This window comes from Bos javanicus, chromosome 16 (assembly GCF_032452875.1).
Source record: "Bos javanicus breed banteng chromosome 16, ARS-OSU_banteng_1.0, whole genome shotgun sequence".
Taxonomy (NCBI): Eukaryota; Metazoa; Chordata; class Mammalia; order Artiodactyla; family Bovidae; genus Bos; species Bos javanicus.
This window is the reverse complement of record NC_083883.1, coordinates 38,921,624-38,943,721: the sequence shown is the minus strand read 5'-3', so window position 1 is coordinate 38,943,721 and position 22,098 is coordinate 38,921,624. Positions and strand designations below refer to the sequence as shown.

The 22,098-nt window shown below is 46.4% G+C and overlaps 1 protein-coding gene and 1 long non-coding RNA gene across 4 annotated transcripts in view; one reads left to right on the top strand and one right to left on the bottom strand.

The window, feature by feature from the left end:
* The window catches only part of PRRX1 (paired related homeobox 1), an 85,074-nt gene extending 71,859 nt beyond the window's left edge, over positions 1-13,215 (bottom strand). For all 3 annotated transcript variants that reach the window (XM_061382583.1, XM_061382580.1, XM_061382581.1), the window contains exon 1: positions 12,458-13,215. In XM_061382583.1, coding sequence (XP_061238567.1) covers positions 12,458-12,698 — 241 coding nt within the window. In that variant the 5' untranslated portion in view covers positions 12,699-13,215. The remainder of the gene's footprint in view (positions 1-12,457) is intronic.
* On the top strand, positions 12,502-14,823 carry LOC133227730 (uncharacterized). The gene is made up of 2 exons (XR_009729920.1): positions 12,502-12,584; positions 13,203-14,823. It is a non-coding gene; the product is annotated as an uncharacterized LOC133227730 (long non-coding RNA).
* The last annotated feature ends 7,275 nt before the right edge of the window (positions 14,824-22,098 follow it).

Below are 22,098 nucleotides of genomic sequence, written 5' to 3'. Positions count from 1 at the left end.
TGGTCTTATGAGTGTCACTAAAAATTGTAAGGCATAAGCTCCTAACTGTAGATCAAAACAGATGTTCCCTAGTCATTCAGTAAGGGATATGATGTAAGACTGTGACTTTTGGAGGATGGGAATAGTCCTAATTTCAGTGACATTAAATGCCCTCCAGCATGGATTGGGAAACCACACTGAACACATAACTGAGCTTGAACTTCTCAGAGATGCTACTGAAGTGCAGAACAGGGAAAGGGCATGCATTCAGGGAGAAGGGGAGTAAGGCATTGGGGTCTTTGTTTACATTATCTCATCATTCCAAACAATAAACCCGAGTGATAGATATTAATGTGCCAATTCTTTCGATGAGAAAACCAAGACCCAGAGAATTGTCTAAAGTCAACCAGTAATTAAATAATGGAACCATGATTTAACATGGATTTATCTAGAAACAAAGTAAAATGCTCTGAATCTCCTAGTGTCCCTAAATCTAAATTAAATATTCTTGTTTCTGAGAACAGAGTTTAAATATATTGAAATTCATTCTTACTTTTGATCTTTATTTATTACGTTAATTTAGAAAAGCCTCTATTAGTATTCCTTATCATACACTAATGTACATAAATTTAGCCCTTTATTTCTCAAATAGTTTCACAAATGCAATGTCTTTTTGGCCTGCTACATTCCCATGAGGAAGATAGGCACAGTTTATGGTGGAAGTTATATGCCCAGTTTATAACAAAGAATAAGAGTCAGAAGAATTAAAAGAGATTTGTGCAGCACAGCTGTGTACCATGAAGTGGCATGCTGGCATCACCCTCCTAAGTCAGTGTTGTTTCCCTAGACAGTAATGTATCTAAAAGAATCTGTTGACATCAAAGGTGGTGGGACACAATGAAAAAAAAAAGATAAAATGGAATCAGGAGAGAAAGATTCAAGGCATTCAACAGTAGTTCACTAAAATTCTCCAAGCCACAGTTTCCTTATCTGTAAAATAAAAAGAATTATGTGATCCCAACTCATTTCTTAGAATTGCCTTTATAAAACATAATAGCACTGGCATATGTTCTTAGAATCTGTGAAGTAGTTTCATATTTTATCTCACTTTATCCTTCTTATTAATGTTATTAATTCTTTAAGACAAAGTAGGTCATCGATTTATACAAGTAATAAAGGGAAAGAATTAAGTAAACCAGCAGTCTGAGTATATTACTGCAGTTTAAATTATTATACTTTTAAGGCCTACCCGAACACAGCTGGAATTTCCTGGCTGTTCAAGGTAGCCTTGAATCTTCAAACCAAAAAAAAAAAAAAAATCCAAAACAGTGCAGACAACAGATACTCTCACCACCCTGAGAAAGGAGAATGTTAGGGTAAAGGGGAAAAAGTTATAAATTTAAATAACACTTCATATATTTTGAGTAAAAAATGATCACACACAGAAAAATCTCTTCTTCCCTGAGGGAAGCTGAGAACAGTCAAACGTGCAGTGATATTATTTTCTCTTTCTGTTGTCAGAGGAGATTCAGCCTTTGAAATATGTGCAGCAAGACTGCAGATTTCAGTTTCATGATTAATGAACCAAATTACGTTTTATTTCTTAAATGTGTGGAGGATTCATCCTGTGGTCTTCCCTCGAACTTGAGGATTAGAGCAGCTGAGCAGCACATCTGGTTGTAGGCAAAGCGCTCTGGGTGGTTCTCCTTTTCCCCTCCTTTAGAACTAGGCAATGTGGGAAACTGCAGAAACTTTTATTGGGCAAGTGTGGTTTTTAGTCCTCAAAAATGATGATTACTCTCCCTGTTCCCCCTTTCTCATGAGAAGGAAGAAGGTGAATTATTTAGCTCTATCGAATAATAATTTTAAAATTTTGTTCCATATGATGTTTTATCACTTGCTAATACTTACCCTAAAGAAAATATTTGCACTCATCAGGCAAATATTTCAACATAAACTTGCCTGGGAATGATTTTTACACAGACTTCATAATAACAATTTATATTTTCTCTGCAATTATCACTTTAAGTAAGGGCTAGGGGACTGCCGACTTTCATATCTGGATAAATGCATTATCTTTGATTTTGCTAAGTGCTTCTTTCTCTGTCAAAACACACTACTGTGTGCTGGGATAGGTCATTATCCAGCCTGATCATCATTCTGCAGGGTACAGAAAAATATCGTTTTCCTCCTCCTTTTTCTACAAAAACATGTATGAGTCTCAAAACATTTCATAAAAGAAAGTTAAGATCCAGGGATCTACAATAATAGAAAATTTTCAGTCCCTTAAGATATTTTCTCTGCAATTTGCTTTGTGGCACTTTTCCTCACTAAATCATGTAAAAACGAATTTTTTTGTTTTTTTGTTTGGAGCTCTCCAACTGTGGTCTCGGAATGTCCTTTAGGTATTATGCAGGCTTTTCCAATTTCTAAAGGAGACATGTGCTCATGTCTAGGGAAGGTTCCCAGCTAGAACAAGCAGAAAAGAAAAAGAAACTGTTTACTCAGAAGGTCTTTACTGCTGGAAATGTACCCACTGGAACTTGAGAACGCTGGGAAATAGCTGTGATGTCACAGCTCTCATCATCTTTGGAGAGCTTTTGTTTGTTGTTTGTGTGTTTGTTTAACTTTTCGGTAAGAGCAAGTGGGTTCAGTGTGTGTGTGTTTTCTTAATTTGGGCGAAACACAATCTTTGAAAAATTTTTTTTTTAAATTGGCCATCAAGAATGTTAATACAAGCTTTGTGCAAAAGATAAAAAGAAATACTTTAATATTAAACTGTTACCTGCGTCTACCTCAGGGTGGTGAAATATAAGTGACCTGATTTTCCCGCTAAAACTTTTTAATGTAAAATAATACATTTTCTAAAATGAGCCTGTATCACACTTAGGTATTATTCATATTTTAAAAATTACTTGCAACAAAGATTTCATAAACAGAAGGGCCACTCAATGCTTCCAATGGATGCAGGGAGACCCAATAAGTTAGGAAGCTGGCTTAGAGAGCAAATGAGATATTTTAGAGATTTTAAAAGGAGATGAATTCAAATGAGAAGAGAAATTTGTCGACATTTAGAGTAGGATTGAACAGAGGCTTGAAGGAAGGAGTCAAGGATGAGTCCAAAGTTTCTGAGTATTGCAACCACATGTTTTGATACAGGAAAATAGGAAAAGCTATCAGAGGATAAGATTGGGAAAATGAGCTCACTGATGCCATGTTTTGGTTGTTTTGAAGTTGAAGCATTTGAGTTGTTCAAATGGAAATGTCTAGGTAGCTGCATACACAAATCTGCAGCTCCAAGGGGGGCCTTAAAGATATATCCTGGGAGTCATTTGTATATAGATGGTTACTAAAATGGTGAGCCTAGGGGAGATCTCTGGAAAAGGAAATGGCAACCCACTCCAATATTCTTGTCTGGAAAACGCCAGAGGAGCCTGGCGGGCTACAGTCCATGGGGTTGCAGAGAGTCGGACACAACTGAGCAACTAAGCACGAAACACGGAGGAGATCGCTAAAGCCTTTAAAGGGTTTAGAGCGTGAAGAGGAGGGGAGGGGACCTAGTTCTTACATTAGGTTGGCAAGGGGATCCACTAAACTTGGGGAGCTCACTCTATGACAATAAACATTTACTGAGCACAGGCGAGAGTTTGCCACCTGGCCCAGCGGTATATGACTGTTATAATCCAGCATTTAGGGAAGCAGCACAGGTAGAAAATTGAAAGAAAAGTCACAATGTACATAATTATTTAGTGTCACCTCCCAGTCTGGATTAATGGTGATGTGTGTCAGTGCCCAGTTATAAAGATTTAGATTCAATGCCTATTTCTACTGGAATGCTCAACTTCACATATTTATGAGCTACTTGTAAAAGAAACAGACTAGTAACCAGTTCCCCAAACCTCAGTCCCCATGAAGTCTCTAACTAGGCCATTACAAAATGAATTGTTAGAGAGGACAAATATGAGAAAATGCCTGGTACATTATTGATCAAAAGTCCTCACCTTTTCTAAGGATTCTAGATTTAAGAGGCTTCTGGATCCCTGGGTTGGAAATATCCCCTGGAGAAGGGCATGGCAAAACACTCCAGTATTCTCGCCTGGAGAATTCCATGGACAGAGAGGCCTGGTGGGCTACAGTCCATGGAGTCACAAAGAGTCGAACACAACTGAAGTGACTTAGCATGTGGCCTCCTGGCACCAGTTTTTTCTGCAGCACACAGGTTGTGGATAGCCAGTTGGGGTACAGGGAATGAATTCAAAGAAAAGGATGATGGATAAGCTCAGAAGGGCAGGACACTGTCTCCCTACCATTCACCAGGCCCAAGCCAATTCTACTAAACCCTTTGCAGACTAGCATGACTTTGTGTGGATAAATACAATGGAAACTTGAGAAAACATGGTTCTCTGTATATATCCAAAGTGCTGGCTAGGCCCTTCACTTTGCCCATAGTCAAGCTGATTGAACTTAGCATATTCTGGCTCAAATTTTTATTGAGTTGGGCCCCTTGGCCTTTAAGTTTTATATCTCAATTGTCTTTGAAAAGATTTGGCCTCCCCATATGTATTCAGAGCACTGGAAGAGCACCCATCTGTTTTTATGCTTATTTGTAAAACTACACAGACCTTCCAGCCCTGTGAGGTCCTTTAAAACATAATGACATGGCTGATGGTGAGAAATTAAGTGAATGAGGTAAATGTTCTTACGCTCAGACATACGTTTGTGGGAAAGCAATTTCCCTTCCAGTTCTGGCCTCATGCTTCTGTTTCTAGTGAATACCCAAGCTCAAGATTATCTTGGAAAGTATGTATTAACCACCATGGATGCTAAGAAGACAAAATATTCATTCTGCCACTTTGTTTTTCCCAGCTTTGACTTGTCCTACTGACCCTCCAAAGTCAAAGAGCGAGAAATAAACCAAGAGAGAAGTAGAAAAATCCCAAGACTTGCTAAAGGTATATCCTCATCTTTCCCGTAAGTCTCTTGAAACCCTTGCCCCAAAAGGAAGGATCAGTGGAGGCCAGGAGTTAGATTCAGGGGTTGGAAATGCCCAAGTTGCATGCACACATAAGACAGTGGGGGCAGCTACTGTTCTTTCTTGAGGGGAAAAGGAACTCTAAGGTGGCCAAAGCTCAGCCCTATCTAAGGATTCCAGGTACTATGAGGGTTTCTGTGGCCATTTTGCAGTGTCTCACTGATACGGCTAGCTCCCTGTCTCTCAAATCTGCCCCTCTTTCTGTAAATACTTCGAGTTCATCTACAGAAAAGTCTCACCCACGTCCACAGGGACAAACCTTCTCCTTCTCCATGGAACCCAGGCGTCAGCCCAATCACCCACTTATCCAGGGTCATCTAGTCCCACTCTCCTTCTGCCTCTTCCTGCTAACCCTGGAATCCTCACCATTTTCATTGCAAAGAAGTTGTTTCCGTTAAAACGCATGTGGAGCATACAGTTCAGCAGTCCCTGAAGTGACTGCACGCTAGTGATATCTCCCATCTCTTGCTACTTGTGTAGAGGGGTCTTCTCTCTACAGTACTTCTCTCTCTCCTGCTGGCACCCAAGAGTTTTTGAAGGCGGGGGTTAAGTTCCAGCCCTGACCTGGGAGGAATGCGCCCCCTTTCGGCGAGAGGAAGCAAGGAAAGGAGCTTCTAGGAAGGCTCGAGAGACCGATTTAGCTGAGAGCTGCGCCCCAGCGCCCTTGGAATTGGAAGGACAAGGGTTGAGGTGGGACGGGGCGGGGGATTGCATCTTTGTCCAGGCCAGCAGAGATGGAGAACTTTAAAATCTAAAATACTATGGTTCTATTTATCTTCGCTGATTTATTGAATTAATTTTCCCTTACTCTTTATTTCTTCCGCCACATCGCCTGCAACCCACCTGGCAAAAAGAGTCAGAGTCTGCAGTTCTGGGCAGTGCGATCGCCATTCCTGCATGAAAGTTTCACTACAGTCTCTCATCCGCTTGTTAAGAACATTTCTAATCGCTTGCAAATAACTCCATGAAAGTAGACAAAATAGGAACCAGAGAAGCTGTCCCTGTCTTTTCTCATAACTCGGGTCCTGGGGATTCAAGTTAATACACATTTTTTCAAACGTATTTCTCCTTTGGAGCTGAGTCTAGGGAAAACCAATAATGGTAAAAAGGAGGCCCAAAGTTCTTAAGAATTAGAGCTCCCTCATTACCGTGGTGCAGCAAAGCAACCAAAGACAGCATTCTGGTCCCAACTCAGACCTACATAAATTCCTGCATTTGAGAGCTTCAGGGGGAGCAGCGGAATCCTTGACTCTGCTTGTCCTCAGACTCATCTGAGAAGCCACTTGTGTTTGTGATTGATTTGTTCTGACATGTTTTCTTTATTTTCTTTCATAAAATTTCCCTAACCCACCACCACTTGTGCCTTTGTTCCCCTTCCCCTCCCCTAAAGTGGCTATTGCCCCTATAATCGGCTTCCCAAATATTTTTTCATCAAGAAAAGTGGTTCCAGGACAAGTGAAATGTAGTGGGATTTTTTTCTTTCTTTCTTTTGGTCTTAAACCTAAAATTGATAGCCCATAATTCTCTGTACGACTGCTTCCTTCAGGCTGCCTCACTAAATTGGACAAATGACGACGCCAAGAATCTAATATTCAGACCACGGTGGAGACTCCTTGCTCAAAAATTTTCATACGTGAAAATCAAACCCTCTGACCGCTAAACACCGATGACTGTCCCTCAGACATCCTGGCCTTGTATCTCCGCATTTATTGATTTTATAACAAACAGCATTCAGAGAAAAGGAGGTCGTGGTGGTTTGTTGATACCATTATTTACTGTTTGAGATGGTTGGTTTTTAATTGAGTGTTTTTAACCTGCTCATCAAACTATTTGATTTTACAAGAATCCAAAATCTTGTGTATAATAATAATGCTGTTGACATGTGCATCTTCTTTGAATTTTTTAAAAGTTAGGGGGTACCAAATCTATGGGACTGGCACTCGCCCCACCTTAAATTAAAACCCCAATTAGAAAGAAAGAAAAAGAAAAAAAAACAAAAACAAAAACCCGTCCAATCAGATTACAATCGTGCGCAATCACAGGTAGTTCTGTAAATGTTTGGACACCAAGTGGCAATTGGGAATTGGACCTTTACCGAATTTTTTCCTGTAAATGTCGGGATCCCTAGCTCGGAGGAATGATCTGAGGATCCTGTTGGTTGAACTTACAAATCACTTGTATGGAGGATGCTGAACCTCCGTTTTTGTTCCTCGGAAGGATTGTCACCCCCTCCCCCCAAAGCTCTTCCACCCTCTGCAAAGAAAAATATGAGCACAATGCAAGCCTTATCTCCTTTTCTACAAATCCACTCCCCCATTCCTAAAATGTGTACTTCTTATGGCTTTTACTGACCCATCTCTACTAAAGGGTAAAAAATAAATACATATTCTGAGAGTCATTAAAAGTGCGCACCTCCAGGAACGGGAGGCACGCGAGGTTCGCACGCACAGGCGCGCACACATTTGCAACTTCCTTGTACCCGAGGCCCTGGCGCTTGCTCGGGCAAAGGACTGGGGTTTTCCGGGAGCTACAGGTCTGTTTAGACGGTTTGCCCTACTAAAGAGAGGGAACAGGTAAACAAGAGAGGGGAGAGGAACTGTAAAAGAAACACATCTTTTAAAGGAAAAATCAAATTGGTCTAGAGATCCTCATCGTTGAAAATCTATAGATGTTATTTAAAAGTGAAAAAATGTAATGTTCTCGGAGGTGGCTACTGGCCAAAGCAACGTTCAAAATTCGTATCTGAGGGGATCTGAGCCGGTGAAGTAGAAACATAATTTTGGCTCTGAAATTGCTGAGATATTTTTTCGCAAGGGGCGGGAGAGGGGTGACTCTTGTTGATTTGGAGATGATTTATTTACCCGTGTCGTAAAATCTAAAATGACGCCCCTGGGAAGACGAAGGAACTGCAGGGACCCGTGTGACCTGTTGCTGCCCGCCCGACGCCCCTAGTTCTGAACTGAGCTTGCCGGGGGAAGGTTAAGATCGCCAAGCAAAAAAGCAGGGTTGCATGACGCCCAAGGTGAGAGAAAGGCGCTCCGGAGTCTCGCCAGGGCCTCCTCAGCGAAATGTACGATGGAGCCAGTGACTCACTGACTTCTAAAATTGGGGGATCTGGAGCCCCGGGGAATATTAGCAGCCGGGGCCTCGGATTTTAGAGGCTCACCTCCCCGACGCTTCAAACTCCAAGCGCCCTTCGCTCCAAAGCGGGAGGAAGTCACTAGACTGTCAGTTTCTTCGAAATATTGAGGCCATTCAGCCCCTTGCTCCTGCATGTGAGATAAACAAGATTCACCACATCTTTTCTGGACTTGACATTCGACGCTGGGGACTCAGTGACCTCCCTTGATCCTGGATTTCACTGCCTCCTCTAAAGAGTAAAAAATATTTACAGGCTACGCTTAAAACGGTCTATTTCGTTGACTCCCCCTTGAATCGAGATCACTGAGGCCCAAATTCAGAGTGGCGGCACCGGCTCCAGGTTCCCGGGGTGTTGCCGCAGATTTCTGGTGCCATAGGTGTTGCAAATACAGAGACTCCGGAGGGGACCGATGTTCCGATGTGAATTCCAACAGGGAAGCAAGCGCCCGGTGCTCTCCAGGGCGCTTCCCTGGCCTTGAAGAGCCGGCAGAAATGGGCCCCCGGGAGTGCGGCAGGCGGGTTGGGGGGTGATTCCTTCGCGCCGCGTTTACACCTCTCCCTTTGTGACAAATCGATTTCCCCGCGCCGCTGCTCTGTATTTGCCTCGCACAGCGGCCCGGGGCCCAGCTGCTCCGGGTGCACACTTAGCACCGCCTTGTGAATGCGTGCGTGTGCGCGCGCGTGTCTAATTGACTTTCCGTCTACCTTTTTATGACTACATGTGTTTCCAACAAAAGGTCTTATTAGGACAATCTGGTTTCACTAATTTAGAGGTTGGGAACGTGGAAGGCAGGCGCTTTTTTAAGAGTTTGCAGAAGTTCAGATTAAGAAATGACAGCGGGATGCACCGTCCTCCTAGGGGTAGTTCTGCCTATTTTTATGCCCTGTTCCTCTTTCCTCTCCCTGACTACCTCTGTTGTACCGCCAACCCACCCTTCACACGCCACATTCCCCCATTAGCCACTGGATTTCTGACGGTGTTAAAGAACCGTTTCTTAAATCACTGAAAGTGTTTGAACCCAGAAGTTTGAGAAATTTACTAGGTTGGGAATATCAGTAAAAGGAGAAAGAAATACTTCAACAGAGAGGAAAGTGGAGTGAATAAAAAGGGGGGAAACAGACTTGTGGTGTGGCCTGCAGGGGATCAGTGGGAAGCCTTCACTTTGGACAGTGCTTGGCTCCTCTTTGCTAAGATGGGTCCAGTTTGTAATTGGAAAATCTGCAAAATTAATAATCTAACATTGCAAGTGTAAAAACAGTCTGTTTTACTTATTTGAGTTGAATAGAAACTTTAGGGAGGACGTGTTTCTATATAGCTCTGAGAAGAAAAGGGGTCTTTGAAATGTTCCCCATCTCTCCAAAGGAGATTATGGTTTCTCACTTGAGTAGACACCCAGCATGCTGCAAAAAGTGCCTGACTCTTGGTGCCATCCTCTGTCCCTTGCAGCTGGCAAGCCTAGCTCTTGCCCTCTGCCTGGAGACTCTTCTCTGATTCACAGTCTGAGCCTCACTGTCCATGGCAAACTGAAAGCCCAGTAGCCCTCCACCAGTCCTGACTTCTGGGTAACTGTGACAGCTTCCTTGGCATCTCCTGGTTGGGGCCCAAGACTAAGGACAAAGGTCCTCCTGAACACTTGCAACCACTCAACTTACCAGACCCTCTTATTCTCACCCCAGAGATGGGGAAGGAGGTTGAGGAAAAACGGCTTCTAAAAGCAACTACCCATTTGTTAGAAGGATGGGCCCTGGTCATCCCCAGAAAGCAAGGCCTATGGCGGTGTTTGGGTGTGTGTGTGATTCTGGCTACTTCCCCAGATGTCCAAAAGTTCATCCCCATCACTTCGTACTGCATTCTGTGGCCTCCTGCTGGAACTGTTTGTCTACCATTCTTCTTCAAGCACGCTTTCCCCCAGAATCTCAGTTTCCTTTTCTGGGTCGTTCCTTACTCCTAGAAACTCTGTGATGTACTCAAGTATCAAGTGGGCAGGTTTCCACAGGTCTCATCCCTTTTCCTCAGGACAGACCGTCCCCAACTTCTCCTGCTGCCCTTTGCCTGTCCCCTAGCGAACTAGCGCCCCACAGTTGCCACGTGCTCAGCCCAGCCTCAGGCCTGGGTCTAGAAGAAGCCATCCCTGAGTCACCTCCCCACGCCAGCCTGCAGCCTCACCTCAGATTAGGGGTGATTCCTAGCTGGTCTCTTCAACCCAGCCTTGCTGGGTACCCACTAGGAGGCCACCGTGGACCCAAACTCTCCTCTCTTTGCATCCACATAAAGTCAAAAGACAGGAACGATCATCATCCCTCCAGCTCTGGCCTGTGTGGACCCTGGGCTTGCTCTGGCCACCTACCTGGGCCTGTTTACACAGCCCTCTGCTTGCTCTTGGGACAAAGCAACTCTGGCTGGTCTCCCTCAATGCACCCTGACCTTCTGTGCTGCAGTTTCTTCACAACCTTGATTTCTGTTGTGGCTCCAGCCTTCTTTGAATAATGGTAAATGCTGTGATTAATAATTAGCTGTGAAGCTGAGTGATAGGCACGTGAAAATTCAGAATACTGTTCTCCCTACTCTTTGCTTCCCTGATAGCTCAGTTGGTAAAATATTCCCTAGTAAAGTGTTTAAATATTATTTCACAGTGCATTTTCTTGAGCTACAAGTGCCTACACCATCTATTAACTTGCTCCCTACCTGTGCCACCAGCGAGCAGCTCCCCAGAAGGTGCCAATAACCTCAACAAGGACACCTCTGCACCTAGCCGTTATCCAGGACTTGGGGACACCAGGTCTTCATTCCTCAGTTTTTCCCTAGAGCCTGGCCAGGTCAGATCCCCCATCACCCTCTGCCCATGCCCACAGTAGGGTGGATGGGCCCTAGTTTGCTTCTGGCTAAAATACTGAGGGAAGCCCAGGCCTGGACCAGGGATGCAGGGCGACGGGCAGGCGGCCTGCGGTAGGGATGGGCTCTCCCTGCGGCCTGTTTCAGCGCTGCTCTCCCACCACTTTGCACAGGACTTGCTTCCAGCTGTTTCTAAATCCTGTTTGCTTTGCTATGTGTTTTCCAAGAGTCTGACCTTGGCACTGTTATTTGAAAACCATAGATTGCCAGTGGGTTCCCTGGTTCCACAGCCTCTGAGTTCCAAGACAAAAGAGCAGTCAGCAAATAATAGAATGGAAAGGGATCAGCCTCATTTAAAAACTTTCAGCCAAGTTCTGACTCTTGCAACCCTGAGGAGGAAATATCCAACCCCATTTCATCTGGGATAAGCCATGTGACAGGTCTGTTACAGACTCTTCTAGAACGTATGGATATACCTGAAGTCACGTTTTTTAAGGCACAGCTAGTAACAGTTTTATAAGGCACAGCTAGTAACAAGGCGAGAGTTCCTTGGGGACGTGATAGCAATCAAGGAGAGTGCCAAAAGGAGACTCTACATGGACTTTTCTGGAAATCTTAGAGCTATTAGGGAGAGTTCTTCCAATGTAACACCGGGCTTGGCATTGGAGCCCGGGCCTCCGTCGCGCATCTCTCCTGTGTGGGACCATGCGGGGCAGCGGCTCGGGTTTCACCCCTAAAGGACCCTCCCTTTGCTTCGTCTGAGTTTTCCCTTGTCATTCAGGCCTTTCATTCTACCGAGAGTCTTAAACCCTTAGGCAGGTGTCGGCTACATTCCTAAACAGAGAGCGGATACAGCGTTCGAGCTGGGCGCTCCAGGGCCGCCCCTCTGGCACCTCCGGCCTTCGGAGCCCGCGCGCGCTGCGCCGCGGAAGCAGCGCGGGTCTAGCTCGCTTTACGCGGTGCCCTCCGCCTCTTCGGTCCCTTCCGCCCTCCAACCCGCTTATGCCAGCCAGGAGAAGCCCTTCGGACCCGACTCAGCATCCTTAACCCGATGTCTTCTCAAACAGGGCGGGCCCCCAGAGTTTGCACCGATTTGGGACCCTTTTCCTGCCCAGCCCTTTCGACCGGCTGGAGAGAAGATCCGCCAGCCGCGCTCGTCCGGGACGGAGAGGCAGCGCAGCCGGCTTCTGCGAGAGTCCGCGGCGGGCAGTGTCCCCGACCCCAGCCGGGGCCTCGGAGCCTCCCTCAGGCGTCCGCCCGGGCTCGTTCCTCAGCGGAGCCCTCCTCTTCCCTCCGTCTGTGATCGGCCCTTCCTCTGGCCACTGCCACCAACCTCTCCTCTTTCCGGACTTTCTCCCTCCGGCGCCCGGCGAGCTCCAGCCACCCAGCCCGGACGCCCCCGCCCCCGATCCGGGATACACAAACACACACACACACACACACACCCCGCGGGCACGCGCCCCCTCACTCACTGTCCTGTTGCGGGGTGTCGCTGCCGCTGGTGAGTCCCGGCGACTCCAGTAGGCTCCGGCCCGCCTCGCCCACGCTCTCGTCCGCCTGCGCCGCCACCATGTCCCCCGCTTCCTCCAGGTCTAGCAGGTGACTGACGGAGAAGTTCTTTTTAGCCTGCAGGGTGTCGAGGTTGCTCGGGCTGTCCAAGCGGCCGCCCAGCGCCGGTTGCCGCTCCAGAACGTGCCCGTAGCTGGAGGTCATGGTCTTCCCCTCCGATCCCACCCACCCCCCTTTCCCGCTCGAATCAACACCAAACGCTGTGGGCGCGAGGGGGGAGAGGAGCCGAGTGGGGCAGAGAGAGGGGGGGAGTGGAGAGAGAGAGGGAGAGAGAGAGAGAAGGAGGGGAAGAACAAAAAAAAAAAAGTGGAAAGAGGGCGGGGGACCCCCTTCTGTAAGAGCAGAGAGTTCTGCACCAGCAGCTTTCGACAGCCTCGGTTGCTTTCCTGAGGCCAAGTCCGGCGCGGTCCAAAGAGATAATCCACACCAAAAAATAAAATGAAAAGTCACCCTATGTTCAAGTCAGGAGAGAAAAAAAAAAAAAATCCCTTCCAGCTCTCCAAAAGCGTCCACACGCACGCACTAAAAATAATAATAAGGGGGAGAGGAAAGGAGAGGCCAGCAGGGCGGGGGAGTTAGGCAAACAGAAGAAGAGAAGAAGAAGGGGTGGGAGAGAAGAATCAAAGTGGATTTTTTTTTTTTTTTAAGGTTAAAAAAGTTATTCCCAGGCAAGAGTTCAAGCACCAACAGAAGAAGGCTTGTTCCAGCTTTAAAACATCTTCAAGAAAACGTGTTCCCCCTCTCTGCACTCCTGTGGATTCTCAGGAGTGACTAAAGTTTCAGGAGGAGAGGGTGATGTCTTGCAGATGTATTGGAGAGCAGGAGTCTCACTTTACTTTTCGTAAGGAGGGGGAAAAAAAGCGGGGGGCTCCAAGAGTCCGAAGGAGGGTGGTAGTGGGCTTCCCCCGTTCCCTTCGCTTTCTCCCCCTCTTCTCGCTGAGCTCCCTTTTCCTTCTCAGTTGGATCAAGAAGCTCTCTGGCACTTCAAAAGGCACAAACTGGCATGCAGAGGAGGCTTTGTAGGGAATACAAGAAAATTGGAGACCCCTGGGAGGGCAGATCTCGACTTAATAGGAGCCTGTAATTACGTGGCAAAGCCTTTGTGCGGTGCCTGACGGTTTACAGACCCCCTTTCTCCATCACAATCTCCTTCTTCCTCCTTTCCCCCGGACCAGAAAACAGTCTGATTAAGAAAACCCCCTTTGCCAACTTCTGAGCAAGAGAGAAAGAGAGAGGGAGGGAGCGAGAGAGGGAGAGAGGGAGGAGGGGGAGAAGAGGGAGGGAAAAGAAAGGAAGAGAGCCCCTTTGGATTTTTTAAGTAAAGGTCTAATTATCATTCCCATGCAATAGTATCACGGGGAGAAAAGACAAACTGAAACCCACATTCACTTCAAACGGGCTGATTATTTTGCTTCGGCATTAACTCCTCCAGATTTAAGATCCTGTTGGAAAATCTCATTTGCATGTTTTGATAACAGCTGCGGGGAAATTTGTTGGAAAAAATCCACAACTGTCTCAATCAAATTTTCTTCTCTCTCTGCTTTTTTTTTTTTTTTTTTTAAATAACATTTCCTGCTGTTCTAACAATTTGGGGGTGGTGGGGGTGGAAGGAGCGCCTAAGAGCAGGGGAGACAGCAAGGAGATCAAGGCTACATTCGGTTCTGCAAAGAGTCTATTAAATAATGTGATAAAATGACAAGAGCGATCATAATGGAAGGCTCTTCCACGCTTCTTCCGTGGACTAAAGGCAGGTTGGGGAAGATCTAGAAGGCGCTGAATCGATTCGAGTCTCTCCGCGCAGCTAGGAATCCCAGGGCCAGGCAGTAGGAAATTTACATATTTATTTAGCTGGAAGAAAGGACTCTAGGAGTTTGTCATAATTGCTACCCTTCCCCCAACTCTGGCCAATTTCGTAACTTCTTTGGTGCGGCCAAGGTTGCTTCCCCAGGCTACAACGCTAAGCCGAGAGGGTCGCGCTGCCCAGATGCGGAGGAAGCAGGGCACTCCTAGAGCAGCTGCGGGCGGAGGCTCAGGGTCCAGGCCGGCTGGCGCGGGATGGGGGAGGGGAGGAAGGACTGAGAGGGGTGGACCAACTCGCGTCTAAATCTACGGATAAGGCTTTGTCGTCCGACTGCTGAGCCCTAACTTGACAGAGGACAGAGAGGTGCTGAGCGATTTTTTCATGACCTGTTGGAATTTAGTAACAGCTTTAATAGTCTCATTAGAAATGAGTTACTATATGACGAGTAAGTAAAATATTAAGTGCTTATTTGTGGCGTTTTATGTTCTTTAAACACACACACACACACACACACACACACACACATTCCCCCACTCGCTTGATAAGTAAACTTTTCCTGCTATAGCCCAGAGGCTGGGCTGGAGAGAAAGAAGGGTCCGGGTGTGTGTAAATGGTTTCTGGGCTCCAAACGGCCATCGTTAGCCCAGAACTTCCAGCCCTGATCTAGGAAAAGCACATTTGATGCCATCAAAGGGCTGCAGATTGAAACCAGATGTGCTCGCCTCGGTTCTTTCCATGCATTTAATTAAGGAGCCGGGATGGAGAAGACTTTTTCATCATTAGTCCACCCACTCCCCCCTCCTCTTTCCATCCCTTCGCCCTCCTACCCCCTCAGCCCCCTCCTCCGCACCCGCCAGCTCGCACCCCCGACCGGGAGCCCCAGAGCCCCGCCAGCGTCGCGCACTGCGCCGAGCCCGTCGCTCCGTCTCCCCAGTGGTCGCGGCTCCAAGTCTAAACATCTGTCCGCGTCTGGGCCCGGGCGAGCTGCGCGGCAGGGCTAGCGGAAGGCTGGTGGGAGACGGACGAACTCCCGGGTGGGCCCGCAGGAGTGGGAGCGTTGGAGCCGGGTGCCTTGCGCGATTTCCAAAACCGCTGCTTGCGCGCCCGAAGCCGAGCGCCACGTGTGTCAGTGCCACCGGCTGGAACGGACGCGACTTTATCGCATAGAGAGCTTTTCACCCGGCGTCCGGCTGCACGCGCTTGGGTGAAAGGGCCGAGGGGCTGTTTCTCCCTTCTTTCCACGCACTGCGAGGAGCCGCTGGGTTTGTCCCTGGAGCCGAGTCAGCCTCCTCGAATCTTCCCAGAAATGGAGCAGGCCCTAGCCTTTCTCTCCTCCCCCACCCTCATTACACAGTTCTATTTTACTATTTCTTCTCGTCCTTGATACCGACCGAATTGCGCTTTGTGACAAAGGTCTGGATAAGGAACCAGAGGCCTCTGACACTCCACAGGACTTGCCACTTACCCCGAAGACCCACTGACCTCCGTCATTTGAGAGGAGATTGAGCTTCGGAGAAAGTTGCCTTGTCCAGGGTGTGCCGTCTGCCTGCTTGGTGACCGAGAGGTAGCGAGCGACTGGGAAGAGATGAACAGTTGGAAACGTAACTGAACGTCTCCAGTACTGTTCCGCCGTGTTTTCCAGGGAAACCAGGTGCTCTCTAATATCATCCGCTTGGGATAATATCAACCGATCTTGCCAATACCAAGATGCTAACAATTTCAACGAAATACCAGATACATTTGCTTAACATTTGTCGACCAAATATGTAATTTATACATATGTATATGTACATTTCTATGCGCAATATTTCCCCAAAATGTCTTCTGGACCGAGAGCCCAAATACCAGCAGACTGTGCCGGGATTGTCCGGTTGCCGCAGCGGGGCTGTCTGCTCTGCGCTTAAGTCCCGAAGCCTGGGAGGCCCGCTCCAGGAATGGGTTGGCCTTCGAGAGCTACTTGAGGGGAAGAAGGTAGACAGAGTGTCCTTGAATCCCAGAATAAGTTGGAACTAAGGGTCAGACTCCCTGGGTGTCCAAGGGAAGAGAGATGCCAGGTTGGGACCAGGTTTGAAGGCAGGTGGCACCCCACTCCCACCTCCACCTCTTGCAGTCAGGCATGCTTTCTTGAAATCCTGTGGGAAAGGTCCCCAGGACTCCTCACTGCTCCAGAAGGCAGCTCCTTCAAGGGTATCCACAGGCCTTAACAGCAGAGACCAAGTCCCAGAGTTCTCACCGCAGGGATCTAGGGAAGCAGGGTGAGTTGGGAGGACCCTCCAGGAAGGTCCCCAAGAAAGCAAATCCTTCTGGCACAAATCCTGCAGAACTGATCTTTGCTTGTTTAGGTCTTTGTGGGGGTTTTTGCCTTTTTTTTTTTTCTATTAACAATTACTAGTGGATTGGATCCACACCCTTATTATGTTTACACAAGACATTTGTAATGTATTGAGATTCTGGATTGTAATAAAAAGCCATCGGGATAACTCTACAGGGAAATTCATGAGCAAGGAGCTCATTCACCCGGTAAATGGTAAAAGGTGTCCATTCCTGTTGCCAGCTGGCCAGGCGGGAGATGGCTGACCTGGAACCCTCAGCGTCAGCCCTGGAGTCAGTGGGGACACGGTACCTCGAGCACACAGAGGCAGGCGAGGGAGTGCCTTTTGAGCACCAAGGGTCTCTGCACCTGGCCTCTCCTTTCTTCTAGGAGCCAGGTCCTGATCATCAGCGGGGTAGAGGGAGGGGAAAACTGGTGGATCAAAGTTCTCTGGGCTCAGGTTGCAGGAACCAGGAGGGCCAAGCACCTCTAGAATGCGAGAACAACCATCTGGCAGAAAGATGTCAGAAGAGGAGAAGCTGTGGCTCTGAGCACATGTTCATCTCCCAAGTAGGCGGCAGGCTTTGCCTGGGAACTTAGAAGGCCTCAGAGAAGGCTGCGGCCTGTATAGTTCCCTAATCACTACTTTGTTTTCCCCATGTGACTTCCTTTGGGGAAGAGTTAGAATAGAGCATTTCTAATTCAAAGTCTCCAAACATGTGTACATCTTTCCTTGGCTTTTGTCTTGACTTCCGTCCATCCATCAGCAATTATTAAAATGTGAAGCTCTGGATTGTGTAATTAACCGGAACTCTCTTCCTCATGACTGCTCCAGTATCTGAGAGTGGCTTTCCAACCCTTCCTCCTGCCCTAACCTTTTAAAAATAACTCCTGTTTCTAGATTCCTCCCCAAGTAAGTGGGAGGAAGTCTGGGACTAGTAAGGAAACTTGCCAAGAGATCAGACCAAGGTAGGAAGGAGGTTTGGTTTCCAGCCATGTGCCCTTGGGTGGTCCTATTCATAGTTAGGTTTGGTATTGATTATTGCCCAGGGGTTCCCTGGCACTGGGGGTTGGCAGAACTCTGCCTCATCTGGCTAGCAGAATGCCCCCCACCCCGACCCTAAGCAGTTTCCCCTCTGAGGTGGAAGCCAGGAGTTGCAGTCTCTGACATTTTCATAAGCTGACATGATAATCACGTGTGACAGGTCACAGGTTCCATGACATGTAAACAAGACAATACCACCCTCACGCAAATAACATGCTGTAGGGGTGGAAATGCTTTACTCCTCGTGGTTGACATCCTAGTATATATATTCGTTAACAACAACAACAACCAAAAAAAAAAAAAAAAAAACAAACCAGGGGGAAAGAGTAAAATGCAAGATAGACTCTGCAGCATTCCCATACTTTAGTGTTTCTGAGGTGATTTTTTATGCCAGACTTGGAAAAAACTTTCCTTTGCCCTCCCACTTCTGGTTCTTATCATAAGTGGCATTTTAGACACATTTTTCCTATGCATGGGTAAATGCTTTTTACTCATCCCACCTCCATCCAATAGCCCTATTGGATTATTTGGGAATTTTGCAATAATCAAAGAAAGTAGGACTAAAAACACATTTCCAAGTAGTGAGCTGGTAATAGGTTCATTTTGTTACAGTTTGGGAAGCCCAACATATTCACACGGGACCTAATGTGGTTTCAATGGAGCCATATATTCTTCAGATCACTGGATGCTGACTTTGCATGTGCCACTAAAAACACTGGGGACCTGCACGTTGGCAAATGCACTCTCAGACTTTCACTTGCTAAATGCCTTTGCAGTAACTGACAGTATTGAGCACTCTGTTTTCGAGATTTCTCCTGGTTCTCTGTTTCTCTAACCACTTCTTCTTGGCTTTCATAGAGGGTTCTTTTTCCTCAGCTTACGCCTTAAATATTCATATTATCGGAGTTCTGTTCCTCATCCTCTCTGTCATTTCCAATAAACGGGTAGAAGATCTCATACTTTCATGAGTCAATTACCACTGGTTTGTCAGTGAGCCTAACATCTAACTCTTAAGCTTTGCCACCTACTCACTGTCACCTTGGGCAAACTGGGCAAGCTACTTACCTCTCTACACCTCAGTTTACTCATCTTTCCAAATTAGACAAACCACAAATATTCATGAGAATGCATGCAGGTTATTTGACATAGTACTTACTGTATAGTAAACCCTGAAAAAAAGAATAGCTATTTTCTTGATGAACTTGCACTTCATTTTGTTGTTGTTTAGTCACTAAGTCCTGTCTGACTCTTTGCTACCCCATGAACTATAGCCCACCAGACTCCTCTGTCCATGAGATTTCCTAGGCAAGAATACTGGAGTGGGTTGCCATTTCCTTCTTCAGGGGATCTTCCCAATCAGGGGATGGAACCCACATCTCCTGAATTGACAGGTGGATTCTTGCCACCAGGGAAGCCCATGCACTGTATTAGGGAACCTTAAACTCACTGAATTCAGTCCAAAACTGAATTCAGCCTTATCTTCCCATGCTCCTCCCCTTTCCCCAGTAGGAAACCCAGCAGTTACCTCAAATTCCTCTCGCTTTGACACCACCTCCAGCTTATCCAGGTAACCACTCAGTTCTGCCTATTTTATCTAGTGTCAATCCTGTCACTAAGTAGTTGAATAAGTGAGTGAGTGAGTGAAGTCACTCAGTCGTGTTGGACTCTTTGCAACCCCATGGACTGTAGCCTATCAGGCTCCTCCGTCCATGGGATTTTCCAGGCAAGAGTGCTGGAGTGGATTGCCATTTCCTTCTCCAGGGGATCTTCCCAACCCAGGGATTGAACCCGGGTCTCCTGCATTGCAGGCAGACGCTTTACTGTCTGAGCCACTAAGTAGTTGAATAAGTGCTTGTCAAATTGCAAATGATGTTTAAGTAACACTGGAGCAAATGAATAGGCAACATTACATGTGAGTATGTAGCTATAATATTTAGGATATTCACATTATATTTATAAACATAATAACAATCAGTAGTCAGGAAGATGTGCCAAATGCTCTCAGAGGAAACATGAATGTACAGGTGCCATACCTTCTCTGTCCTAAGGAAATCAAGTCTTAATCAACAGTCAGATTCAGATAAACCACAAATGGCCATAGGGAGGATTAGACAAGAAGAAAACAAAAGCAGAATCACCTTATCATAGTCATCATTTAAATAATGTTAATTCCCTTCCTCTGCTTTGTTGATTTCCTTTCTCAGATGGCCAGGTTAAGGTTCCTTTGGACTCTAAGGAAAAATAGGACACTAAATTCTTGCTATCTTCTTATTTTAGAAAAACCCTGGGGAATTGCCTGTGACTAGGAAGCTTAAAACTGGGAATGGTTCTAGGCAAGCAGCAGCACACTGCACTGCCAGGGAAACCATTGCTGACCCTTCAGTCCTCTTCAGAAGGGCTCAAGCCTGGTGGATTTGTTTTTTTTAATAACCACAATCTGATAGAGAACCTGCATGCTCACTGGATTCTTGGCCCTAAATAACACATCTGAGTTGAGGGCCCAGGCTGGCTTGCTGCCTCTGCAGAGTCCCAAACATTGGGCCCTTAGAGCTCTGCTTCTAAGCCAAGGAAAAGTGGGGTAGACTCTTATAGGACAGGTACAAAATGCCTCAGGCCTGGGTAAAATCTGCCAATTTAAAACATAAGGCTCTTCAGCTGACTTTAGTGCTTATTTATAGCATATCCAGTGGGTGTACCACTTTGGATAACCTTCTTGGGCTTGCTGTTCTCATAAATCTGGAACCAAGCACAACCCATTCTCCACCTGCTTTCCTCTCCTGAATCCTATAAATCTCTAATTTTCTAAACAGGTCTTCACTTCTCATCCCCAATTTCTCCACTATTCCCATAGTATTAGCTCATAGATCAACAACCATCCTGATTGCACCTTCTGTTGTCTGTTCCATTCATTTGGTTCATTCCAGTTCAGTTAAGCGGGGATGGCAATGGCAACCCACTCCAGTACTCTTGCCTGGAAAATCCCATGGAGAGAGGAGCCTGGTAGGCTGCAGTCCATGGGGTCGTGAAGAGTTGGACACGACTAAAGTGACTTAACAGCGGCAGCAGCAGCAGCAGTTCAGTTCAGTCGCTCAGTCATGTCTGACTTTTTGCAACCCCATGGACTGCAACATGCCAGGCTTCCCTGTCCATCACCAACTCCCGGAGCTTGCTCAACCTCATGGCCATCAAGTTGGTGATGCCATCCAATCATCTCGTCCTCTGTTGTCCCCTTCTCCTCCTGCCTTCAGTCTTCCCCAGCATCAGGGTCTTTTCCAGTGAGTCAATTCTCATCAGGTAGCCAAAGTATTGGAGCCTCAGCTTCAGCATCAGTCCTTCCGATGAATATTCAGGATTGATTTCCTTTAGGATTGACTGGTTTGATCTCCTTGCAGTCCAAAGGACTCTCAAGAGTCTTCTCCAACACCACAGTGCAAAAGCATCAATTCTTCAGTGCTCAGCTTTCTTTACAGTCCAACTCTCACATCCATACATGACTACTGGAAAAACCAGTTTTGACTAGACGGACCTTTGTTGGTAATGTCTCTGCTATTCAATATGCTGTCTAGATTTGTCATAGCTTTCCTTCCAGGGAGCAAGCGTCTTTTAATTTCATGGCTGCAGTCACCATCTGCAATGATTTTGGAGCCCCCCAAAATAAAGTCTGTCACTGTTACCACTGTTTCCCCATCTATTTGCCATGAAGTGATAAGACTGGATGCCATGATCTTAGTTTTTTGAAAGTTGAGTTTTAAGCCAGCTTTTTCACTCTCCTCTTTCACTTTCATCAAGAGGCTCTTTAGTTCCTCTTCACTTTCTGCCATAAGGGTCGTGTCATCTGCATATCTGAGGTTATTAATATTTCTCCTGACAATTTTGATTTCAGCTTGTGTTTTATCCAGCCCAGCATTTCGCATGATGTATTCTGCATATAAGTTAAATGAGCAGGGTGACAATATACAGCCTTGACGTACTCCTTTCTCAATTTGGAACCAGTCTGTTGTTCCATGTCCAGTTCTAACTGTTGCTTCTTGACCTGCATGAAGATTTCTCAGGAGGCAGGTCAGGTGGTCTGGTATTCCCATCTTTTGAAGAATTTTCCACAGTTTGTTGTGATCCACATAGTCAAAGGCTTTAGCATAGTCAATGAAGCAGAAATAGATGTTTTTCTGGAATTCTCTTGCTTTTTCTATGATCCAGTGGATGTTGGCAATTTGATCTCTGCCTTTTCTAAATCCAGCTTGAAAATCTAGAAGTTCTTGGTTCACGTACTTTTGAAGCCTGGCTTGGAGAATTTTGAGCATTACTTTGCTAGTGTGTGAGATGAGTGCAATTGTGTAGTAGTCTGAACATTCTTTGGCATTGCCTTTCTTTGGGATTGGAATGAAAA